Below are 21,249 nucleotides of genomic sequence, written 5' to 3'. Positions count from 1 at the left end.
TTATTTAATGTCCAAAACATAGATTGAGCCACAGCTGACAAATATAATCTGATCCAATAGCTTTTGATAAATTCTAGTTACATTTTTATATGCTTCAATAATAATGTTTTTTTCAATTATTGACAATATAAAATGTTTTGTTCCATTATTCAGGTCTGTTGCAGGTTCAGTTCGAAGCTGAAAGCTTATGAAATAGGGTACGCTGGTTTGTCAACTGAATTACGAGATGGCCTATCACATTATGAAAGTAATAGACGAGCTCCTACTGCCCTTGCACCTTGAGGCCTGGAGTGAGGAACATAATGGCCCAAATTTTGCTGTGGCAGGGCATCTTTCCTGCTTCTTTCCCCGTAACTAAGTAAGTGAGCTGCTATATATTTCTGAACAAAGCAAAAGGAGTGGGGTGGAGGTGGGAGGAGGAGGAAGGAAACAAAGAACAATAGGTAGAAGTCATGAATTGGGAATACGACTCCTGTCACAGAGAGGAGACAATAAAGCCGATTCCCTAATTGGGCATTATCGGTGAGGAATGGTGCTCACAGGAAGCAATGGTCAGGAAAACCTTAGGCCTGGAGCAACTTGATTTTTCAAGGAAAATTCAGAGTCCCAACAAGCACCTCCCGCGAGTGTCGCTCCTCGCCGAGAAGTGCCCAATGAGTTTACTGGCCCGCAAGCGGGTTTGCCGTAAAGCCGAAAAGAGCAAGTAGAGGCTGATGATGTGCAATGATCGTCTCAGCGAGGAATGGGAAAGCATTAAAAGAACAAAGGGCTGCAAAAATAGTTAAGTGAAGTGGTGAAAAGGCAGGGAAAGGATATAAACACACAAGCTGCTTCTATATTGATGCTGGAGGAGCACCGGTGCCGACAGCCTCTGCTGCCCCGCCCCTCCGACGCCCAGATCCCCAGCAGCCAGCGGCAGTCTCACAGCAAACTCATCACAAGCTAGCACGTCCTGTTCTCTTTTTTTAAAAAAAAAGGGTCTTCCTGGCAGCTAGCCAGCTACAACAAGTCCAGCAAGTCCACTCTGGGGCTACCACCGCTGCTGACTGCATGAGACCCATGAAAAAAATAAAGACTTGCATTTATATAGCACTTTTCATGACTTCAGGACATCCCAAAGCCCTTTACAGCCAGTGAAGTACTTTTGAAGTGTAGTCACTGTTGTAATGTAGGAAACGCGGCAGCCAATTTATGCACAGCAAGATCCCGCAAACAGCAATTTGATAATGACCAGTTAATCTGTTTCCATGCTCCGAGAGTGGGTGGTCCCAGCAGCTCTCCAAAACCAATATAGAAGCAGCTAATGAAAAACAACAATCGCAGTTGCTGTCAGGATGAAAGCAAGAAGGCTGCAGACAAAATTCCATAGAAAGAAATCGTTTCAATTAATCCTATCACCATGGAAACTGTCCTGGAAAAGACCTTACATTGTGCAGTGCTGAAATGTGCAATGTGACCGCCTCTTGGCATCAATGAGCTTGTACTGCATGTCTCTTATTTCTATTCCAATTTTAGTAGCAACTGCAGTGTAGTTTTTATTGTAAATGTTTGTGCTGCTGCAGCTACTCTGCTGCAGAGTGAACCTGCCCCAACAGCTGACCATTCAGACTATACGATGTATTGCGTGTGTATCCAGCAGAGGCAAACCAGGCCTGGGCGTCGTGCTATCAATTACTAGTTGAGGTCCTGGCCAAGAAATCAGCAAGCTAGAACAAATATTGCTAAAGGGATAAATACAAAGGTGGCGATCTTCTAGAGGAAGTGATTTCTCTTCAGTTTTACTCACAACCCAGTTCCGTGCCCAACGGTGATGATAAGGCTAGATTGACAAAAAGAATCTGAAATTAGTTTTACGATAATGAACCTGAAATAAAGCGGAGGCGGGAAAGTGAACAAAAGGGAAAAACTCAGCAAAATAGAGACGTGTCACAGGAAGTAGTTAATAATCGTTCAGAAGAGGAGAGATATCTGCTTTATGTAAAAGGAAAAATGAGAGAAAAGACGAGGCTGTGTCAGGTAAGGATGTGAGAAGTGTGCTCGAGATTGGAGGTGTACCAGAGAAAGTAAGAAGAATGAACTTGTATTTATATGGCGCCTTTCAAGACCTCAGGATGTCCCAAAACACTTTACAGCCAATGAAGTACTTTTGAAGTGCAGTCACTGTTGTAATGTAGAAAATGCAGCAGACAACTTGCATACAGTAAGGCCCCATAAACTGCAATGTGACAAATGACCAGATCACCTGTTTTTAGGTGTTGGTTGAGGCATAAATATTGGCCAGGACACGGGGGGACCTCCCCTGCTCTTCTTTGAATAGTGCCGTGGGATCTTTTATGTCCACCTGAGAGGGCAGACGTGAACTCAGCTTGACGTCTCATCCGAAAGACGACACCTCCGACAGTTCAGCACTCCCTTAGTACTGCAGTGCAGTGTCAGCTGAGATTATGTGCTCAAGTCTGTGGAGTGGTGCTTGAGCCCACGAGCTTCTGACTCAGGCGAGTGCCACCCACAGAGCCAAAGCTGACAGTGAAATCCATTTACAATTGACTTGTCAGTGCAGCCCTGTTACATCTGCTTTACTCGTTGTCCATTGTCTTGGAGTGTGGAGCAACGTTGGGGCCTGGTAAGCAAGTAGAACATTTGTCAAGACAAAGCGATGATCCTGTTTAGTCAAACTGAAAAATCTTCTACGTGTACTAATGTGCTTTGTTTGTAAGATTGTAAACAATTTTACAACACCAAGTTATAGTCCAGCAATTTTATTTTAAATTCACAAGCTTTCGGAGGCTACCTCCTTCCTCAGGTGAACGATGTGGAACATGTTGTGGAACGATGTGAACATGATGCCACATCATGTTTGTAAGATGCAGTTTATCCAGTTTACTTGTTGCCCGGACAAACCAAGTGGAGCGGAGTTTGCACTAATAGCAGCTGATACTGGGAGCCCACAAAAAACAATGACTGCAGCTTTAAGGAAATTGTGTGTAGTACCAGTTTTAAGGCTACAGAGAAGATCAGTAAAGCTATTTCCATATGGTTCGGGGATGCCCACCATCACAAATTATAATGGCAGAAAAAAGAGTCACAAGTGATGGTGTGCACGTGAGGGGAAATACTGCATCTTTTCTAAGCCTACAGACAGTATGAGTTGAAGTTGCTGACTGCAATGGCAGACTAAATAAAATGAAGCTCTGCTGACAAATTTTCAAATGTCTCCAAAGGAATCAGTAAGACAAAGGGTGCACAAATGCAATGTCACAAAGATGAACCCATGTAGATTGTCACACATCGACGTAAAAAATCTCCATTCCCACTCAAATGAAAACTAAGAACCTAAATGTGTTGATAGAAAATGATAATTGGAGATTTAAGTGGTCATCGCTGGAGTATTGCCAACAGTGACTGTACCAACTGAGAAATCCTGATGATGAGTGGATACATATGCTGCAATCAAATAAGAGCAACATGACATGCAATGAAATTATTTCAGAATTAAGCAGGCTATGTATATTCTCCAATTTAGATCAGAGAAACCAGCCCCGAATCACTGTATTCCCACTCACATAGTCTATGTGTTTCCCCTGGCAGGAAAGTCTAGAACTTAGGGGGTCATAGTCTCAGGATAAGGGGTCAGCCATTTAGAACTGAAATGAGGAAAAATTTCTTCACTCAGGGTCGTGAATCTTTGGAATTCTCTATTCCAGAGGGCTGTGGATGCTTAGTTGTTGAGTATATTGAAAACTGAGATTGATAGTGTTCAAAAATCTAAGGGAATCAAGGGTGGGAATAGGGTGGGAAAGTGGAGTTGAGGTAGAAAATCAGCCATAATCTTATTGAATGGCGGAGGAGGGTCGAGGGGCCGTATGGCCCACTCCTGCTTCTATTTATTATGTTCTTAAAAAGGGATATGGCCACGTAGAATTGGGACTACTGCTGGTCTGAAGGATAAACAACACAGACTATTTGGGCCAAACAGCCTGTTTCAATGTAAATCTATGTAGAAACATTCTCTTGGATCTTGTTTGTGGTTGAAATATTTGAGAATATTACCTGACTCAAAGAAAGAACTTGCATTTATATAGGACCTTTTCATATCTTCAGGATGGCCAAAGTACTTTACATCCAATAAATTACTTTTTGAAGTGGAGGCACTGTTGTTACATGGGTAAATAGAACAACCAATTTGCACACAGCAGATTCCCACAAAGAGCAAAGGGGATGAATGATTAATTTTTTTTTTGGTGGTGTTGATTGAGCAAGGAATGTTGGTCAGAACACTAGGAAAACTCCCTAATCTTCAAATAGTGCCATGGGATCCTTTTCATCCACCTGAACATGCAGACAGGTCCTCGACTGAAGCATCGCTGACAATGCAGCACTCCCTCAGTAATGCCCTGGACTGTCAGTCTAGATTACGTGCTCAAGTCATGGGGTGGGGCTTGAACTCACAATCTTATCTCTGAGGCAAGGTGCTATCAACTTAGCCAAGCTGACACTTAAATTTGGAAGAAATTCAGGTGCCACCTCCACCGAAAATGAGAGGCCCACTAGGAATGGCCATGTACGGTCCACATTTTATCTCTGTTCTCACTACTATCGTGGTAGAACTGTAGGAAGTATTAGTGAAAAATGCAACAGTCCTGCTGAAAGACAAACATGACAAAGCATCACAACAATCAAAAGAATTACTCTCTCGTGGCACAGTTGCGATGTACTTTGATAAAGGGAAGACCACAGAGCTCTGGGTAGGCATGCGTGCTGTTGATCTTGAAGTAATCCTGATTCAGATTGACATGACTGAGAATAGAAAAGCCATCAATTACTCTTGTCATTTGTTACCTTCTACAGAAAAATATAGCTGGAATGGACAAGATGGCACAATGAGTACAAGATTTCCACAGGTATATGTGTGTTCATGTAAGGTTATTAAAGGACAAAAAAATTCTTGAATCTACTTTATGGAAAGCCAATGTTGAGTTTCTCATTCCTCAATCTGAAGTGGCAATATGCAGCAGAAGAAACTCTGCAGATTACATGCCATAGCTCCTGAAACCAGACTCTGCTGAGAGGCATTCTTCAAAATTAGCTGAAGAGTTCATCAGCTTCACTGCATAGTACATCGTGGTAAGGGCACTCAGACCTCAAGAAGTCAGACAAGAGACTGCACCACAAGCTGTGATTCAGTGTCACAGATGAAAGAAACACACAAATTGCTGGGATGTAAGAGAAGAAATATCAGTAACTGACTGAGTTGTTTCCAGAGGAGATAAAATGGCTGCACGGAGAGCCTCACATATAATGAGCACCAAGGAATTGTGAAGCCAAACTCATTACTACTTGAAAGAGTGGGTTCCCTGGCATCGACAAGGAATCTGTGAGGTCATGCGCACAGCTTGCCGGCAACGCAAGTCAACAAGTGAGAGTGACTTTTGACGTCTGAACTCTTAGAATACAGAAACTAAATGTTGATTTCTGCAAACCCTTTCCATCTGGCACGGACCTGCTCGCGATCGGAGGCGATTACTCAAGGCTTCCAGAAGCTGACGTTCTGATATCAACATCCGCTCGGGCCACAATACTGTAACTGAAACTGGACACGCTCTCTGGTACCTGCAGCTCTGGAAGTCATCACGGTTGATAGCGACCTGCCAACTGATGGTGCTGAATTCAGGCAATTCTCAGGGTATCTTGGGTTTCACCAGAAGCCAGTGGGAAAAGCAGACGGGTGCGTGAAGACACTTGAAAAGACTGTTGATATGTAGAAAGGAACTTGTGGAAGCCAGAATTGTGGAACTTGATGAGGATCTGCTGTGCACTGAGGAAGCACCTACCACAGCCTTACTCAAATCAGAAAATGAGCATCGACTTACTACATTTCAGTAAAACAAAACAGAATAGCTGAGATGAGGAGAAATTTCTTCACTCAGAAGGTGGTGAATCTTTGGAATTCTGTACCCCAGAGGGCTGTGGAGGCTCAGTCATTGAGTATATTCAAAACAGAGATCGATAGATTTCTAGATATTAAAGGCATCAAGGGATATGGGGATGGTGCAGGAAAATGGCGTTGAGGTAGAAGATCAGCCTTGATCTTGTTGAATGGTGGAGCAGGCTCGAGGGGCCGGATGGCCTATTCCTGCTCCTATTTCTTACGTTCTTATGTAATAATCTGATGCAGAACAACGGCAATTAGTCAAAGAATAAGATTAAAGGATATACTGGTAAGAGAAGGAATGTTGTAAAGTCTGAGAGTAAGGATGGTGAAAAGTTACTAACATGACAAACTGTCCCCACCTCCTACACCAGCAGGGAGCTGCACTCATCAGGAGTGTGGATCAAATAATCAGGGCTGCACAATTGTAGTCCTTTCTCCAACTTGGTCTCCCTCCAAGCACAGTTTCCCCAATATACTCTCATGTACAAAGAGTTGTCATTTCAGAATGAGATGGCAGAATGACCTCAGTAAATCTTTTAGTGTTTGCAAGAGTTATTCATTAGTATTATTTATGGTTACAGTTTATTCTATAAGTTTGGTTTTAAATACATGCGCAAGTGTAAATCTTTTGAATGAGTTGAAAGTCAAATCCTACCCAACAAATACTGGACAAGTCTCCATGTTTGGCAGTTAAGTTTTTTTTAAACGTCTGACTTTTGAAGGGAAGGAGGAACGTCATTTTAAAAGTATAATGTGTAATAGCACATGTATCCATCAGGTGGAGCTAGCCAAGGAGGCAACAATTCATATGTTCCTGGCTGAGATGTACGTAGTTAGTATTAGTGAAGGAATAAAGACGCAGCCAGTGGCTTCTCCCTGGTTTATTCAGAACCCATGGTCTCCCTCCATGCACAGTCATTCTGTACTGAGTTACTGGAGCTGGTACTGCATTTAAAAAAAACACCTCTTGAGGTGATCATACCCCTTTAAGAAGCAACATCAGCTGATCACGAACATCGTAATGATGACATTCTAAGTCCTGTTACCTGTATTCTGCCACGCCTCCAACGTGCTTCTTCATGGCCGTATCGGAGCTCATTCCGTAGAAAAGCTTCATCTTTTTGCCGTTCTTCTCGATGATTTCTCCAGCGCACTGATCGTGACCTGCAAACATCCCTCCCAGCATCACAAAATCAGCTCCAGCCCCTGGAATCAGTGCAAGAGAGTGCCTCAGTACCACAGTAGCTTTTAATGGCGGTTGGCATCCTGGAATTCCCCACCTAATACCACAGTGGGAGCACCATCGTCACAAGGGCTGCACATCTCGGGGCAATTAGGGATGGGCAATAAATGCGGCCTTGCCAATGCTGCCCACGTCCCGAGAGTAAATAATTAAAATTGCACTGCTCTGCAGATTTCACCCACGCAATCTCTCTCTGATCGCCTTATGTTATTAAAAAGTAAACAATGTTAAATGTGCGTGTGACCTGGAGTCCACAGTGGGAGCCTTTGCTATAACCTGAATCCCCTCAGCAACAGCTATCTGCTATCCTAATAAACGTACTTAAAAAAAAAGTTGCTTTTCTTTTTCCTTTTTCTAGGTCTCTGGACAGAATTCTAGATGTATTGATATCCCCTTTGACTTTCTTCCCTCCCACTAGTGCCCCCCTCTCGCCCAGTGCTTTGGTTGAGACTAAGAGCCCTGTGCATGTAGGGAACTTGTTTGTTGTTATTCTGTGATTCAAAAAGTGAGTGCACTAAGGTGATGTGGCATCACACTCCTTAAAGGTTTTTTTTGCATTTTTAACTCCTTATACATTCTTTTGTAACGTGCACTTTTCCATACTGCAATCAGAATGGATTGCTTCATTCACAAGGTCCACTATAACAGTGGATGAAGATGTTATAGACTGAGTCCTGTGCAAACCCACTGAATCCTGCCTGAGCTTTTGTACAGCAGCGCCCTCCAGTGGCACCAGAAACCAGGTACAGTCAAGCCTCAAACTCAAGTACTTTGCCATATATGAATTGTCTGTAACGTTTAGACTTTACAATTCTCTGTACCATTAAATCTTCAGATTTGGGCATCAACTGTCTTATCCACATGATTTTTAAAATGTAATGTTCTATGTTGTCTCTGTTTTTACAGAAGCATAGAAATTTCAGCATCGGAGGAGGCTATTTGGCCCATCATGCCAGTGCTGGCTTCACGTAGGGACTTTCTACTCTCATCCCTGCTTTGTTTTCCACATGCTCTTCAATCTGCTTCCTTTTCAAGTGTTTAATTCCCTCTTAAACACTCTGATTGGCTTGACTTCAATTACCAGTTGCCCCATATTATCAATCCACTGACTGACTGGTGGAAACAACTTTTCACTATTTACCCACTCAAACCCTTTTAATACTTCTATTAGATCTCTCCTTAATCTTCACTGCTAAAGTGAATACAGCCTTAATGTTTCCCGTCTCATTATAACTATATCATTTTATCCCTGGTACCATCCTACTGACTCAACATAGCACCTTTTGCATGGCTTCAACATCCTTTCTGTAATGGAGAACCCAAAAGTGCATACAGTGCTTCAACTGTGGCGTAATTAATATTTTGAAGAGAACTGACATCAACTCTTTGCTTTTGTATTAAGCCCCCCTTATATAAAACCCATTTGCCTTTTTATGGCCTTTTCCACCTGCAATACTGTTTTAAAAGATCTGGGAATCTGCATTCCCCAGATCTTTCTATTCCTCCATTGAAAATGTCACCATTCATGATATTTTTATTTTCAAACTCTTCCCCCAAAATGCACTACTACACATTGAATGTGTTGAGCTGTTTTTGCCACACATCTGCCCACTCCCCTCACCTGTCTTCCTGCAATCTCTTGCATTCTACCTCACAGTTTGCCACGCTCCCTAATTTACTTTCTTCAGTACATTTTGATAGTTCTTGTCCATGTCCAAATCATTTGTGCATATGAGGAACAAGAGAGGCCCCAACACTGGGATAGACCGCTTGCTACACCTTGCTAGCTATTTAACCCCACTATTCTTCAGTCACTCCTGTATGCTCAGCCCACTTTATCTTTAATACCACGGTCCTTAATCTTTCCAATAAGATTCATATGTGGTATTTTATCAAATGTTTTTTTTGAAAGTCCAAATAAACCACATTTCTTTCTTTCTCTTTGAGCCTCTGTTTCTGTTCTCATCAGTCGGTCATCAGATGTTAATGGATCCAGTTTTCCGTGCTCGTCCCTGCCAGGTTTAATAGAGATCTCCCTGCTTTCTTTTGATGGAGAGGAAAGAGAACATCAGCACTGGCAATATCCAAAACCAGGACTTGCTGTGATCAGAAGCAGAGACACAGATACAGCAATGGTCCTACCAGTCAATGAAAATGAAGTAATATGAGTACTGCTATCCCAGGCTCTCCTTTCCTTGGTAGCACTGGTATGTTCAGTTTATCAATGAGACTTTCTATTGCACATACGATCACCAATTCGTCCTGGCAATATCCTTAGGTAAGGAAACCTGCCAACCTTACCCAGTCCGGCCTATATATGAGTCCAGTACCACACCACTGTTGTTGACTCTTAACTGCTTTCTGAAGTGGCCTAGCAAGCCACTCAGTTTAGGGCAACTAGAGATGGACATTAAGTGCCGGCCATGCCAACATCCCGAGAATTTTTTTTTTAAAGTTGCATTTGACAAATTTTGAAGCAACGAGTTAAATAAGTAAATAGAATGTAGTGGAATATATGGATTATCAGGTGGTGTTCGATAAGCTGTCTCACGAGGCTTGTTATAAAAATTCATGCGTATGATATCAAGAAATGTAGGAGCAAGAATGTTTAATGCATGTTGCTCATATTGGAGAAGGATTGAAAGTAAAGTTCTCCTGGGGTCAGTACTAGTCCCACTTATGTTCTCTCTCATTCTCTGTCTATAAAGGTGATTTGGAGTTTGGCATAAGGAGCAGACTATCAAAATTTGCCAGTGACACAAAAGTAGGGCGTTTAGCAATTAGCAAGAAGGACTGTAAAAGGCTTTGGGAAAACATTGACTGGATGATAGAATAGGCAGGCAAATTTAATGTGGAGAAGTGTGAGGTAATATATTTTGGCAGGTAAAACAAGAAATGGGAGTATACGCTTAACAGAAAGACACTGCAGGGTGTGGATGAACGGAGTGACCAAAGGGTTCAAATATATAATTCTCTGAAAGTGCAAGTGCAGGTTGATAAAACCATGAAAAAGGCCAACTGTATTTTGGGTAAAGAAATAATGATAACATTATTAGAGTACTGTGTCCAGTTTTAGATGTCCCATTATATAAAGGAGATTAAAGCCATAGAGAGTGTAGATTCCATAGGATATCAGGGATGGGAAACTACTGTTATGAGGTGAGGCTTGAGATACTGGGACAATTTCCACTGGAGCAGAGAAAACTAAAAGGAGATTTAAGAGGTTATTAATATTATGAAGGGTTTTATGAAGGTGAATAGGGAAAAACTACTTCCTCTTGTTAAGGAGTCAGTCGCAAGGAATTATCAATTTAAATTTGTCATTCAGACTAAAGAGAAAGGTTAGCAGAAATTTCTTTATGCAGAGAGTTGTTAGAGCAGATGCAAATACAGGGCTGTGAGGAGAATGTGGGGCAGTGGGGTTAGTTTTGGATTACTCTAACAAAGAGCTGACACAGACACAGGCCAACTAGCCGCCTCCTCTGCTCTAAATGTCTGTGGTATGGTTCTATGGTATTCAAGGTCCAATTTCTCACAAGAAGGGCAACAAGTTAGAACATTACTTTCGGAGGCACAGGGGACTTAGTCTGTCATGATCGCATGTCAGAAAATTGTGAGTGTAAAAAAAATTCTGAGGCTTCAAAAGAGGTCTATAAAGCCTATTTACTGGGCACTGCCAGAATTTCGTTATTTCAGGTTGGTCCACATTTTCTTCCTGTTTCAATATGTTTTTTTTTTGGGAAGTATATCAATTATTTTTGGATTCTTTGGAAACATTATGATCTCAGGAGGAAAAGTTGTTGGTAAAATCACTGCTAACCTTGGCCCAAGAGAGCCAACAAAGACGGCATATAAACCCAAACTATATGCAAGTGTTAATGAAGTAAATTGTCCAAACAATAGTAATAGCAATGGCTTAAAAAATCCCTTTACATTACAAAATGTAATGGTTGGGTAGTGGAGGACTCTGGGCAGTATTTCAAGCTCAGGCTTCAAATGACCAATAAAACAGTGAGCTTCACTGTTGCCGATCTTGATGTCATCTGAGCCCATTGATTGCGTTACTGCCTTGTAATCCACTCCAACCCTTCCTGCTTCTTTACATAAATATACCCTTTGGCAGAACTAAGATTGATGTTAAATGATGTCTTGTAAATAGCCTGAAATTAGTAATTGCCCTTTCATTTTTTTTTTCAGCATTTAATCCTTTTCAGAAACAAATACTGAAATGTCCTATCCCCCTTGAACTTGCTGATTTACTCCAGTTTGTACATAATGCAAGGTACAGTAAAATCAAGGTGATACAACAAACTACAGTGAATCACCGGTTTTCCCTACCTTCTCTCCTCTTGCTGACGTATCTTGCCCGAGTGGTCATTTGTGAGGCCTAGCATCATCAGGCTTTTTTACTCTGTGAAGCAGCATAGCCAGGCCCAATATAGCCCACAAATACACACCATCCATTAGCTGTTGGTGGCTGGCAATCAGGAGCAGAAATCTTGGCTGATTTTTCCCTCCCTGCTCCCAGAGGCACTGAGGACAACCCTATCACTGCTTTAGCTGAAATCAAACCTGGGAGCTTTCTGGTCTGTATGGCTCAGATTCACATTAGGCAGCAGTTTTCACCACAGAGCCATCAGCATAGTCTTAGTCCACAAGTCAACTTGACTGTATAGTTCATGAATGACAAAACCATAAGTTGGTTATGCTAGTGAGAAAAAGACTTGCACTTATATAGCACTTTTAACGACCTTGGGATGACCCAAAGCGCTTTAAAGCCAATGAAGTACTTATGAAGTGTAGTCACTGTAGGGAAACACGGCAGCCAATTTATGCACAGCAAGGACCTACAAATAGCAATGAGATAATGACATAAAAGGGAACCCAGAGGTCTTTTATAAACATATAAATAGTAAAAGGTCAGTCAAAGGAAAGGTGGGACCGATTAGGGACAAAAAAGATCTTCTTGAGGAGGCAAAGGGGCATGGCTGAGGTACTAAATGAATACTTCACATCGGTCTTCACTAGAGAATTTCGAGGATTTCATTTCCAACAATGTTCACCTGAGGAAGGAGGAAGCCTCCGAAAGCTTGTGAATTTAAAATAAAATTGCTGGACTATAACTTGGTGTTGTAAAATTGTTTACAATTCACTAGAGAAGAGGATGTTGCCAATGTCACAGTAAAAGAAGAGGTAGTACTGGTATTGGATAGGATAAAAATAGGTAAAGAGGTGGTAATTAAAAGATTGGCAGTACTCAAAGTAGAAAAGTCACCTGATCCAGATGGGATGCATCCTAGGTTACTGAGGGAAGTAAGGGTGGAGATTGCAGAGGCTCTGGCCACAATGTTTCAATCCTCCTTAGATATGGGGGCGGTGCCAGAGGACTGGAGGATTGCAAAGAGCAGGGTAGTTCTCCAGGTATCATGACCAACATTCATCCTTCAACCAACACGAACAAAACAGATTAACTCTTTATTCTTCTCATTGCTGTTTGTGGGACTTGCTGCCTGCATAACAACAGGGTCTGCATTTCAAAAGTAACTCACTAGCTGTAAAGCACTTTGGGATGTCCTGAGCACACAAAATGGTACTGTATCAATGAAAATTCTTTCTTTCTAATGCTAACTCTTCGGGAAGGCAAAAAAAAACGTATAGCCAATTTCAGAAAAACCTCGGGAAATTCTCCCTTGACTACCCTGAGACAATCAGCAAGTTTCAGGGGACTATGGTTTTATCCACACGGATCAGACCTGTACTGAATGCAGCACAAAGATCTCTGATAGCCTTGCGCTGCTCAGGGATACGATCACCTATGTGCAGGACAGGAGGGTGAACATCTGCCTCATCAGCCTGGACCAGGAGAAGGCCTTCGACAGAATATCCCACACGTACATGATGGATATGCTCTCCAAAATGGATTTTGGGGAGGGAATCCACGATTGGATCCGACTGCTGTACGCAGTCATCCGTAGCACAGTCCTAATCAACGAGTGGGAGTCAGAGAGCTTTCCGATCAGATCTGGAGTCAGGCAGGGCTGTCCTCTCTCCGCCGTCTGGTTCGTACATTGTATCAAACCGTTTGCCGTGTCCATCAGGAAGGACGCAGGTATCAGGGGTGTCGATCCCAGGCAGCGGAGGCTCTCAGGTTAAGGCCTCCCTGTACATGGATGACGTCACCATCTTCTGCTCCGATTAGCAGTCGGTCCACACATTAGTGGGCACCTGCGACCGTTTCGAGATGGCCTCCAAGGCCAGGGTGAACCGAAATAAAAGCGAGGACATGTTCTTTGGCAGGTGGGGGACCCGATCCCTTGTCCCCTTCACCGTCAGGTCCGACTATCCAGGTATGGAAGGGTTGCCTTATGAGGAAAGATTGAACAGGTTGGGACTATACTCATTGGAGTTTAGAAGAATGAGGGGAGAGCTTATTGAAACATACAAGATTTTGAGGGGACTCGATAGGGTAGATGCTGAGAGGATGTTACCCCTCGTGGGGGATTCTAAAACTAGGGGGCATAGTCTCAGAATAAAGGGTTGCCCGTTTAAGACGGAAATGAGGAGGAATTTCTTCTCCCAGAGGGTCGTGAATCTTTGGAATTCTTTACCCCAAAAAGCTGTGGAGGCTGAGTCATTGAATACATTCAAGGCTGAGTTAGACAAATTTTTGATCAGCAAGGGAGTCAAAGGATATGGGGAAAGGGCGGGAAAGTGGAGTTGAGGTAAAAATCAGATCAGCCATGATCTCATTAAATGGCGGAGCAGGCTCGAGGGGCCAAATGGCCTACTCCGACTCTTATGGACTACCTGAAGCTGCTGGCGATCTGGCTCGGGGGGCCCCTGGCCTGCACCAAGAACTAGGAGGAGCAGATCGCCAAGGCCAAACAGAAGCTTGGTACGTAGGTGGGGCGATCCCTCTCCATAACCGGCAGGAACCTGGTGATAAGGTGTGAGGTGCTCGCGGTGTTGTTCTACATGGCCAGAGTCTGGCCCATTCCCCACAACTCTGTTGTCTCAGTCACCCGCTTTGTCTGGAGGTCCAAGGTAGAACATGTCCACAGGGTCACCATGTACAAGCCCCCAGACGAAGGAGGGAAGAGTGTCCCCAGTGCTGCTCTGATCTTCGTGGCCACCTTTGTGTGTGGCTGCCTCAGGATATGTGTACAGCCCCAGTATGCAAACACCAAGTGTCACCAAGCACTGAGCAAACGTCCTGAGAGTCCTGCAAGGAAAGGAGAGAGTGGACTCGATCGGGTTTTTTCCTGACCAGGCGTTCAATGCCATTTGGAAGAACGTCTCATCCCCAGATCTGACAAACAGGCACCAGGATGTAGCCTGGATGGTGGTGAGAAAGGCCTTCCCGATGGAGTCCTTCCAACACGCATGGAACCTCAGCCCCACCATAAGCTGCCCTCGAGGCTGCGGCAGGGAGGAGACTGTAATCCACCTCCTGATGGGCTGCCCCTTTGGGCACACGGAGTGGAGAGAGATGAGCTGGTATCTGTCCAGGTTTGTCCTCATCAGTTCGGTAACACAGGACGCTGTGCCCTACGGACTGTTCCCCGGGACGCACATCGAGACAGTCATCACCTGTGGCTGGAAGACCATCAACTCGGTGAAGAAGGCCATTTGGTCCACCTGAAACCTGCTGGCCTTCCAGCTGAAGGAGCGGTCCATGACGGAGTGTTACCGACTGGCACACTCCAAGGTCCAGGAGTACGTGCTGCGGGACGCACTGAAGCGAGGTGCGGCCTACGCAAAGGCTCTATGGGGAAAGGCCACCGTATAAAGCCACCCCACCCTGCATTGTACTATGTATTAGAAAATATGTACAGTGTTTCAAAATTGTAACAATGGAGATCTTAGTGTATACAATCTGTACTGTATTGCTTTGGATGCTGTGCTGCATTTTGTGCCCTCTATTTGAACTGTGTGTAAACCGTGTGTACCTTTTAAAATTTTATGAAGTAAAGTATATTTTGAAATATATATTAAAAAAAAGACCCGTGCGGTGTGCAGGGTTTGACCCTGCGGTGTGCAGGGTTTGACCTTGCGGTGTGCAGGGTCTGAATCGCAATTTGTTCGTTGTGAAAATGTGCATCCTCCTTGCGGAAATCTTTTTGCTATGACCAAAGTTACATCGAAGCTCCACAATGTTGTAGCCAGACCACACTTCGAATTTTGTGTCCAGTTTTGGCCACACTGCAACAAAGATATGAGCCGATTTTCCAAATGCTGCTCCCGTCTGGAAATGTACATTTGGAAAATCAGCCCTACACAGTCCAACAACCACGACTTGCATTTAATTAGCGCTTTAACATAGTAAAACGTCCCAAGGAGCGTATTCAGACAAAAACTGACACCGAGCCAAAAAAGGAGACATTAGCACAGGTGACCAAACGTTTGGTCAAAGAGGTAGGTTTTAAGCAGCATCTTAAAGGAGGAGAGAGAGGTGGAGAGGTGAAGCAGTTTGGGGAGGGAATTCCAGAGCTGAAGGCCGGCTGCCAATAGTAAGGCGAAGAAAGTGGGGAATACATAAAAGGCCAGTACATGTAATGGAGAGGGTTTACAAAAGATCTCAAATGTAAAGGTGATGAGCTATGGGCAAGAACAGAGAAGTTCAGAGCCTTACAGTGTAAAAAGAAAAGGGTTAAGGGTCAACCTCATAGGAGCGTATATCAAATGGCATTGATACGGTAAACCCAGTACTAATCACCTCGAAGTCAGAAAAGAAGGTCCAGAGAAGATAAATGGAAATTACTGAAAAATAAATTTAAAGCAGATAATAAGGTACGGTCAAACCCTGTACACCACACAGTCAAACCCTGTACACCGCACAGTCAAACCCTGTACACCGCACGCTCAAACCCGGTACACCGCACGGTCAAACCCTGTACACCGCACGGTCAAACCCTGTACACCGCACACTCGAACCCTGTACACCGCACGCTCGAACCTGGTATACCGCACGGTCAAACCCTGTACACCGCACGGTCAAACCTGGTACACCGCACGGTTGAACCCTGTACACCGCACGCTCGAACCCCGTACACCGCACGCTCGAACCCCGTACACGGTATGCTCAAACCCTGTACACGGTACGCTCAAACCCTGTACACCACACGGTCACACCCACTGCAGTCAATGCATTTTCATAGGCTGTATTTCTGTAATTAAAACATTTTATTTGCCTGGAATAATCAATTTTACAGTATCTTCTACTTTTTTGGTTATACAGTAGGAACCGATTATTTTCACGGTAAAATTTAAATTTTCGCTACTTGTGGGGAAATGTCCTGTGAAAATCTGTTTACTACGATCATAGAATGTACAGATTTGAATCACAAATTTAAATTCACCTCTGACAAAATTTTTATGGCAAAAATGTAAACTCTTACACTTTATCCCAGCTAGTTTCTTTATATTATCAAGTGTTTCACCACATTTTCAGGACATTGACGGTGACAAGCCTTACTATTTCCAGATCCATCTCTTAAGTCTCCCTGTACTGATTCAATTCCATTCATTGTTATACTTATGTCACATAACTTCTCAACCAACATGTAACACTTTACATTTATATCTCTGTTAAATTTAATTTCACCATTAGTGTCCTCATTTGCATGCTCGATCCAAATTCTTTTGCTGCATTCTCTGTCTCTACTACTCTCGCTATTTTATGCTTGAGTAAATTTGACCATCTTGCAACTGGTTTCAATATCCAGGTAATTTATGTTGATTAGAAACAAATAGGGGTCCACGTGGAACTCCACGCAACACATGCCCTCACCTGTACAATATTACACGTCTCACAAGTAATCTTGTTTCCTATTTTTTAACCTGCTCCTTATTCAGGCCTGTGTTCCATCCTGCATTTCTATGACTTTTAGTTTAATTAGAAATCTTTCATTTGAAACTTTGTCGAAAGCTTTCTGAAAGTCTAAATAAACTACATTATAGGTAGTTCTGCTATCCACGCTATCTGTAACGTCCTCAAAGAAGGCAAGGAGGTTTCTCAGGCAAGATCTTCTCCTAAATCCCTGCTGCCTACTTCTAATTAAGTTACTGCAATAACAGGTACTCCTCCAATTTATTCCTTAGAATATGGGTGTCTTATGCTGGCACCATTGAGAAATAATCCTGGTTGAACTGTTTCACTCCACTCTTAACAGATGCCCGTGAGATTAAATTTCTGAGTCTCTGAACCAGATCAACATGATACATCTGTTCATGGTAGGCCATATGTAGTTTGTATAGGTGGGTGTGGTCTGCAATCATTCATAAGCATTCTTATTTCAGTGAAAATATTTTCCAATGTCTGGATCCAAAATACTGCCCTGCTGTGTGTGGCTGTTAGGCATTCAGGAGGACGCTATCTGAAGTATCCACACACAGACGTAGGTGGAGGCAGAGATGCCATGTGCGGAGGGACAGTGCCAGACTGTACTGGTAGACTTCAGAAGGGAGTGGGAGTGGGAGTAGGAGTGGAGGTTAGAATGCTATGCCACTAACAATCTTGTCTTTTTTTCCCATTATTGGTACTAATTAGCTGACAATTGCAACGGGCCAAAATGTTAATGTTGATAGTAGGATCCACTTTGTGTGTTAACTATTCACTTACTAAAGGAAAAACAAATACAACAGACCAAGCAATTCCTAATATAAACTCTTGTAAATATGTGAGGGACATTGTATTTGAAAACTTACCAAAAGCTTTGGCAACATCACCCGGGCAAATGCAGCCACCATCCTTCAGAAAGGGGAAAACAAATCATTAACTGGCTGAATGGAATTAGCAACAAAAAACATTTGAAAGTCATTGAAGAAGTAGAATAATTAGTTTGTAGAAAAATGCACTGTTTGGTTGGAAAATCTAAAATCAAAATTTTTTTTTTAGTTCTTTAAAGATACAGACTTATTAATTGGATTTTTTTAAAAATTAATTATCTTGATGAGTTCCCTGTACAGATATTTAATCGGCTAGGTGCATAGTGTGTACAGCCTTACAGACATGACGTGAAAAACACAGCTCTCTGTTTCATGTTCTTTATATTCCAAAGACCGTTTGGTAATATAACCAGTGTCAGTAATACTTGTGGCCTAAAGGGATGTTAGGCCAGAACCCTGTGACCATCCCTACCTATATGTTCCAGATGATTATTTTCAGTGCCTTTACTCCCACCATTAGTGCCAGTCTGCCAGTCATATTTTTTTTAAACACATTACATCCAATTTGTTTTTAACCTATGAGCCCAAGTGTCTTTCAATTTTAACAGGCTACGGACTTTTGTTATAGTTAAAGTACGCGGCCTGTACATTGCTGCGTATTAGCTTGAAGGCTGAAAAATTGAGCTGCACAATCCAAATAAGTACAAACAGGCCTAGTGAGACCATGGGATTTTCCTAGTCTTTCCGCTGACACTTGTACTCGGTCAGTGAACATGTCCAAGTAACTGGAGTATCTCCGGTTCAATTAGGAACATCGGCTAGAAATTCGGCTGCCTAGCGCCCGTTGTTTTGGCGCTACACGGCCTCCCGAAGTGTCAAGATAGCATCTTGGCTGCGCACACAAGTATCCAGCGTGACGTCTGTCAGACGCCATCTTGGTATAGGTATTAACGAACGCCGGAAGCATGTAAAGTAAGGAAAAAATGAATACAATCAGTGTGCAATGCTGATTTAAAGTAATAGACACCATTTTGGGACTTAACGCTCAACTCAACGCACAGTCTTAACCACGACCATCTGAACATATCTTAGAGAGACTGGAGGTTCCCCATGCAGGATTTACAGGTTAGTTGCTGGATTACTGCTTCTGGCTGCCGATACATTTGGAACTGTTTTTGGAGGTCTCCTATACTTGAATTATAGGATGTGGGGACACAGCCTAACATTTAGAGCCAGGACATGCAGGAGTGAAGTTAGGAAATGCTGCTACACACAAAGGGTGGGAAAAGTTTGAAACGCTCTTCTACAAACGGCAGCTCAATTGTGAATTCTAAATCTGATTCATAATAGATTTCTCTGAACCAAGGGTATTAAGGGATATAGGGTATATGGAGTTAGGTCACAGGTTCACCATGATCTCATTGAATGGCGGAACAGGCTCGAGGGGCTAAATGCCACTGCTACTTGCTTCCTCTTGATATGCGCCACTTTCTCCTGCAAGCAAGCGGGACATGTATCTGGGTAATGTCATGGTTGAATAACTGCCAGTGTGTGTGGCCTGTGAGTTGTGGGTGGACGGCTTGCAACAGTGGTAATGTGTAAGGGTGAGAGGAAGCATCTGCTTCGAAGAGCTGAGTACTGATGGAAAGAGTTTATTGGTATGTGGGTGATGGAGGGTATAGTACGTGGTGCAGTTGGTAGGAGACGCCAGACAGTTGACCTCACTCACCTTGACCACTCGTGTCAAAGCATTGAACTTCTTTCTGCACTGCGTCCATGTTCATGGTGCTGTGCGCCTGGCATTGACAACGTCCCCTGTTGCCTCTCACTGCCTTTTGGGCATATGTCTGGAGGGCCTCTCGCCCCACCCCCTCCCCGTGGATATAGGATGTCCCTCCTTCTGTCCACCTCTTGCACCAAGTCCTCTAGTGCATCAACAGAGAACCTTGGTGCACGCTCTCTCGCAGTTCTGACACAAATTCAGATCAGCAGATTGGTGAGGTCTGGCATGCAGATTGCAGGATGTGGGATTTAGTAGTGTGCAACCTTTATTCAATGTTTTAACATAACTCATCAGTTTGTAAACATAAGGACGGGATCTGCATCTGTGTTTTACATGTGCGATGTCTGATCTCTGTTCAGACTCCGTGCAGACAGCAGACTGTTATTTTCAGCAAATAAAAGGTACCTTTAAGAGATTTTAAGAGACAGCCTGCCTTTAAGAGACTGGGGTTCCCCCTGCTGGTGGAAAGTGCAAATTGCATTGAATCCTCATGTCAACACTGATTTCCAAGTCCACAGGTCGGACGAAAGTCTCGTCCTGCCTGCGCAGGAAGAACCGGGCGTGGGTTAATAGCTGATCGCACTACCCTCGCCCAGTTTTTGGGGTTATCCAATTTAACCCCCATAGGATCATAGGAACAGAAGTAGGCCATTCAGCACCTCAAGCCTGTTCAGTCATTTAGATGATGGCTGATCTGTATCTTAACTCCATCTACCCGCCTTGGTTCTGTAACCCTTAATACCCTTGCCTAACAAAAATCTTTCAATCTCAGTTTTGCAAGATTATATGGCGGGGGGTGGGGGTGATATTCCTACTTGCTGGTGTTAAGAACTCTTAAGCAATTAGATAATACATTCCTTCCCTTACAGCTCAAGTAGAAAAACTGCAATTTCCAATAAACACCCATTTTAACTTATTGCCAGAAATAATTTAAGACACTCAGTCAGCAGTTAGTGGAAATTATTCAAATCGAATGCATCAACCAGGCCCCTTACATGTTTTCCTATGTTAAAGGTACTATATAAATGCAAGTTGTTGTTGCTAATAAAAGCAAATGTAGCATTATATACCACTGGTTTAAAATGGATGGAGACAAAGTGGTTACCTTTATCTGAACCTGAGTTTATTTTAGTGAAACAATTCGTCAAATTTAAATACACTTTCTTTGTTATGTGCACACGGTTACCTATTTCAAACGGGCAATCCTAAACATGGGCCGTGACTGTGATGAAAACCAATAGAGTAGCAAAAATATATTGAGTACCACAGGACTGTAGGAAACACTTAAAACTATTTTGGTGCATAAAGATGCAAAACACACCCAGGGTGAGCCAGTCCCACCTAAAGAAGACTCACTTGGCCAAGCAACGTGATAACAAAAGTCTTCAAATAAATCCAAAAGAGACTAACCCTTGAGTCCCAAATGTCTGTTAAATTTAAAATTTATTTTCTCTTTCTATCCAGTCCAGTACATCAATAGTAATTGGAATTCAGTGTGCATAAATTGAACCTTAAGCAGCATGGTAATAACAGTCTGTAAAGGCTCTAATCAATGTGCATAAAGTCCCTTATACAAGTCATTAGCTACACTACACCTTCATTTCTGAGTCTCTGCCAGCTTGA

General features: G+C 43.0%; 1 protein-coding gene across 1 annotated transcript in view; it reads right to left on the bottom strand.

Moving 5' to 3' along the window:
* The window catches only part of LOC137336903 (GMP reductase 1), a 59,303-nt gene that overhangs the window by 2,003 nt on the left and 36,051 nt on the right, over window positions 1-21,249 (bottom strand). The window contains exons 7-8 of the mRNA XM_068001695.1: window positions 17,883-17,925; window positions 6,979-7,138 (exon numbers count right to left, since the gene is read on the bottom strand). Of these exons, the coding sequence (XP_067857796.1) occupies window positions 6,979-7,138; window positions 17,883-17,925 (203 nt within the window). The remainder of the gene's footprint in view (window positions 1-6,978; window positions 7,139-17,882; window positions 17,926-21,249) is intronic.

Source organism: Heptranchias perlo, chromosome 2, assembly GCF_035084215.1.
Source record: "Heptranchias perlo isolate sHepPer1 chromosome 2, sHepPer1.hap1, whole genome shotgun sequence".
In the NCBI taxonomy this organism is placed as follows: domain Eukaryota; kingdom Metazoa; phylum Chordata; class Chondrichthyes; order Hexanchiformes; family Hexanchidae; genus Heptranchias; species Heptranchias perlo.
The sequence above is the reverse complement of the archived record's forward strand: the minus strand, read 5'-3'. Positions and strand labels throughout refer to the sequence as shown.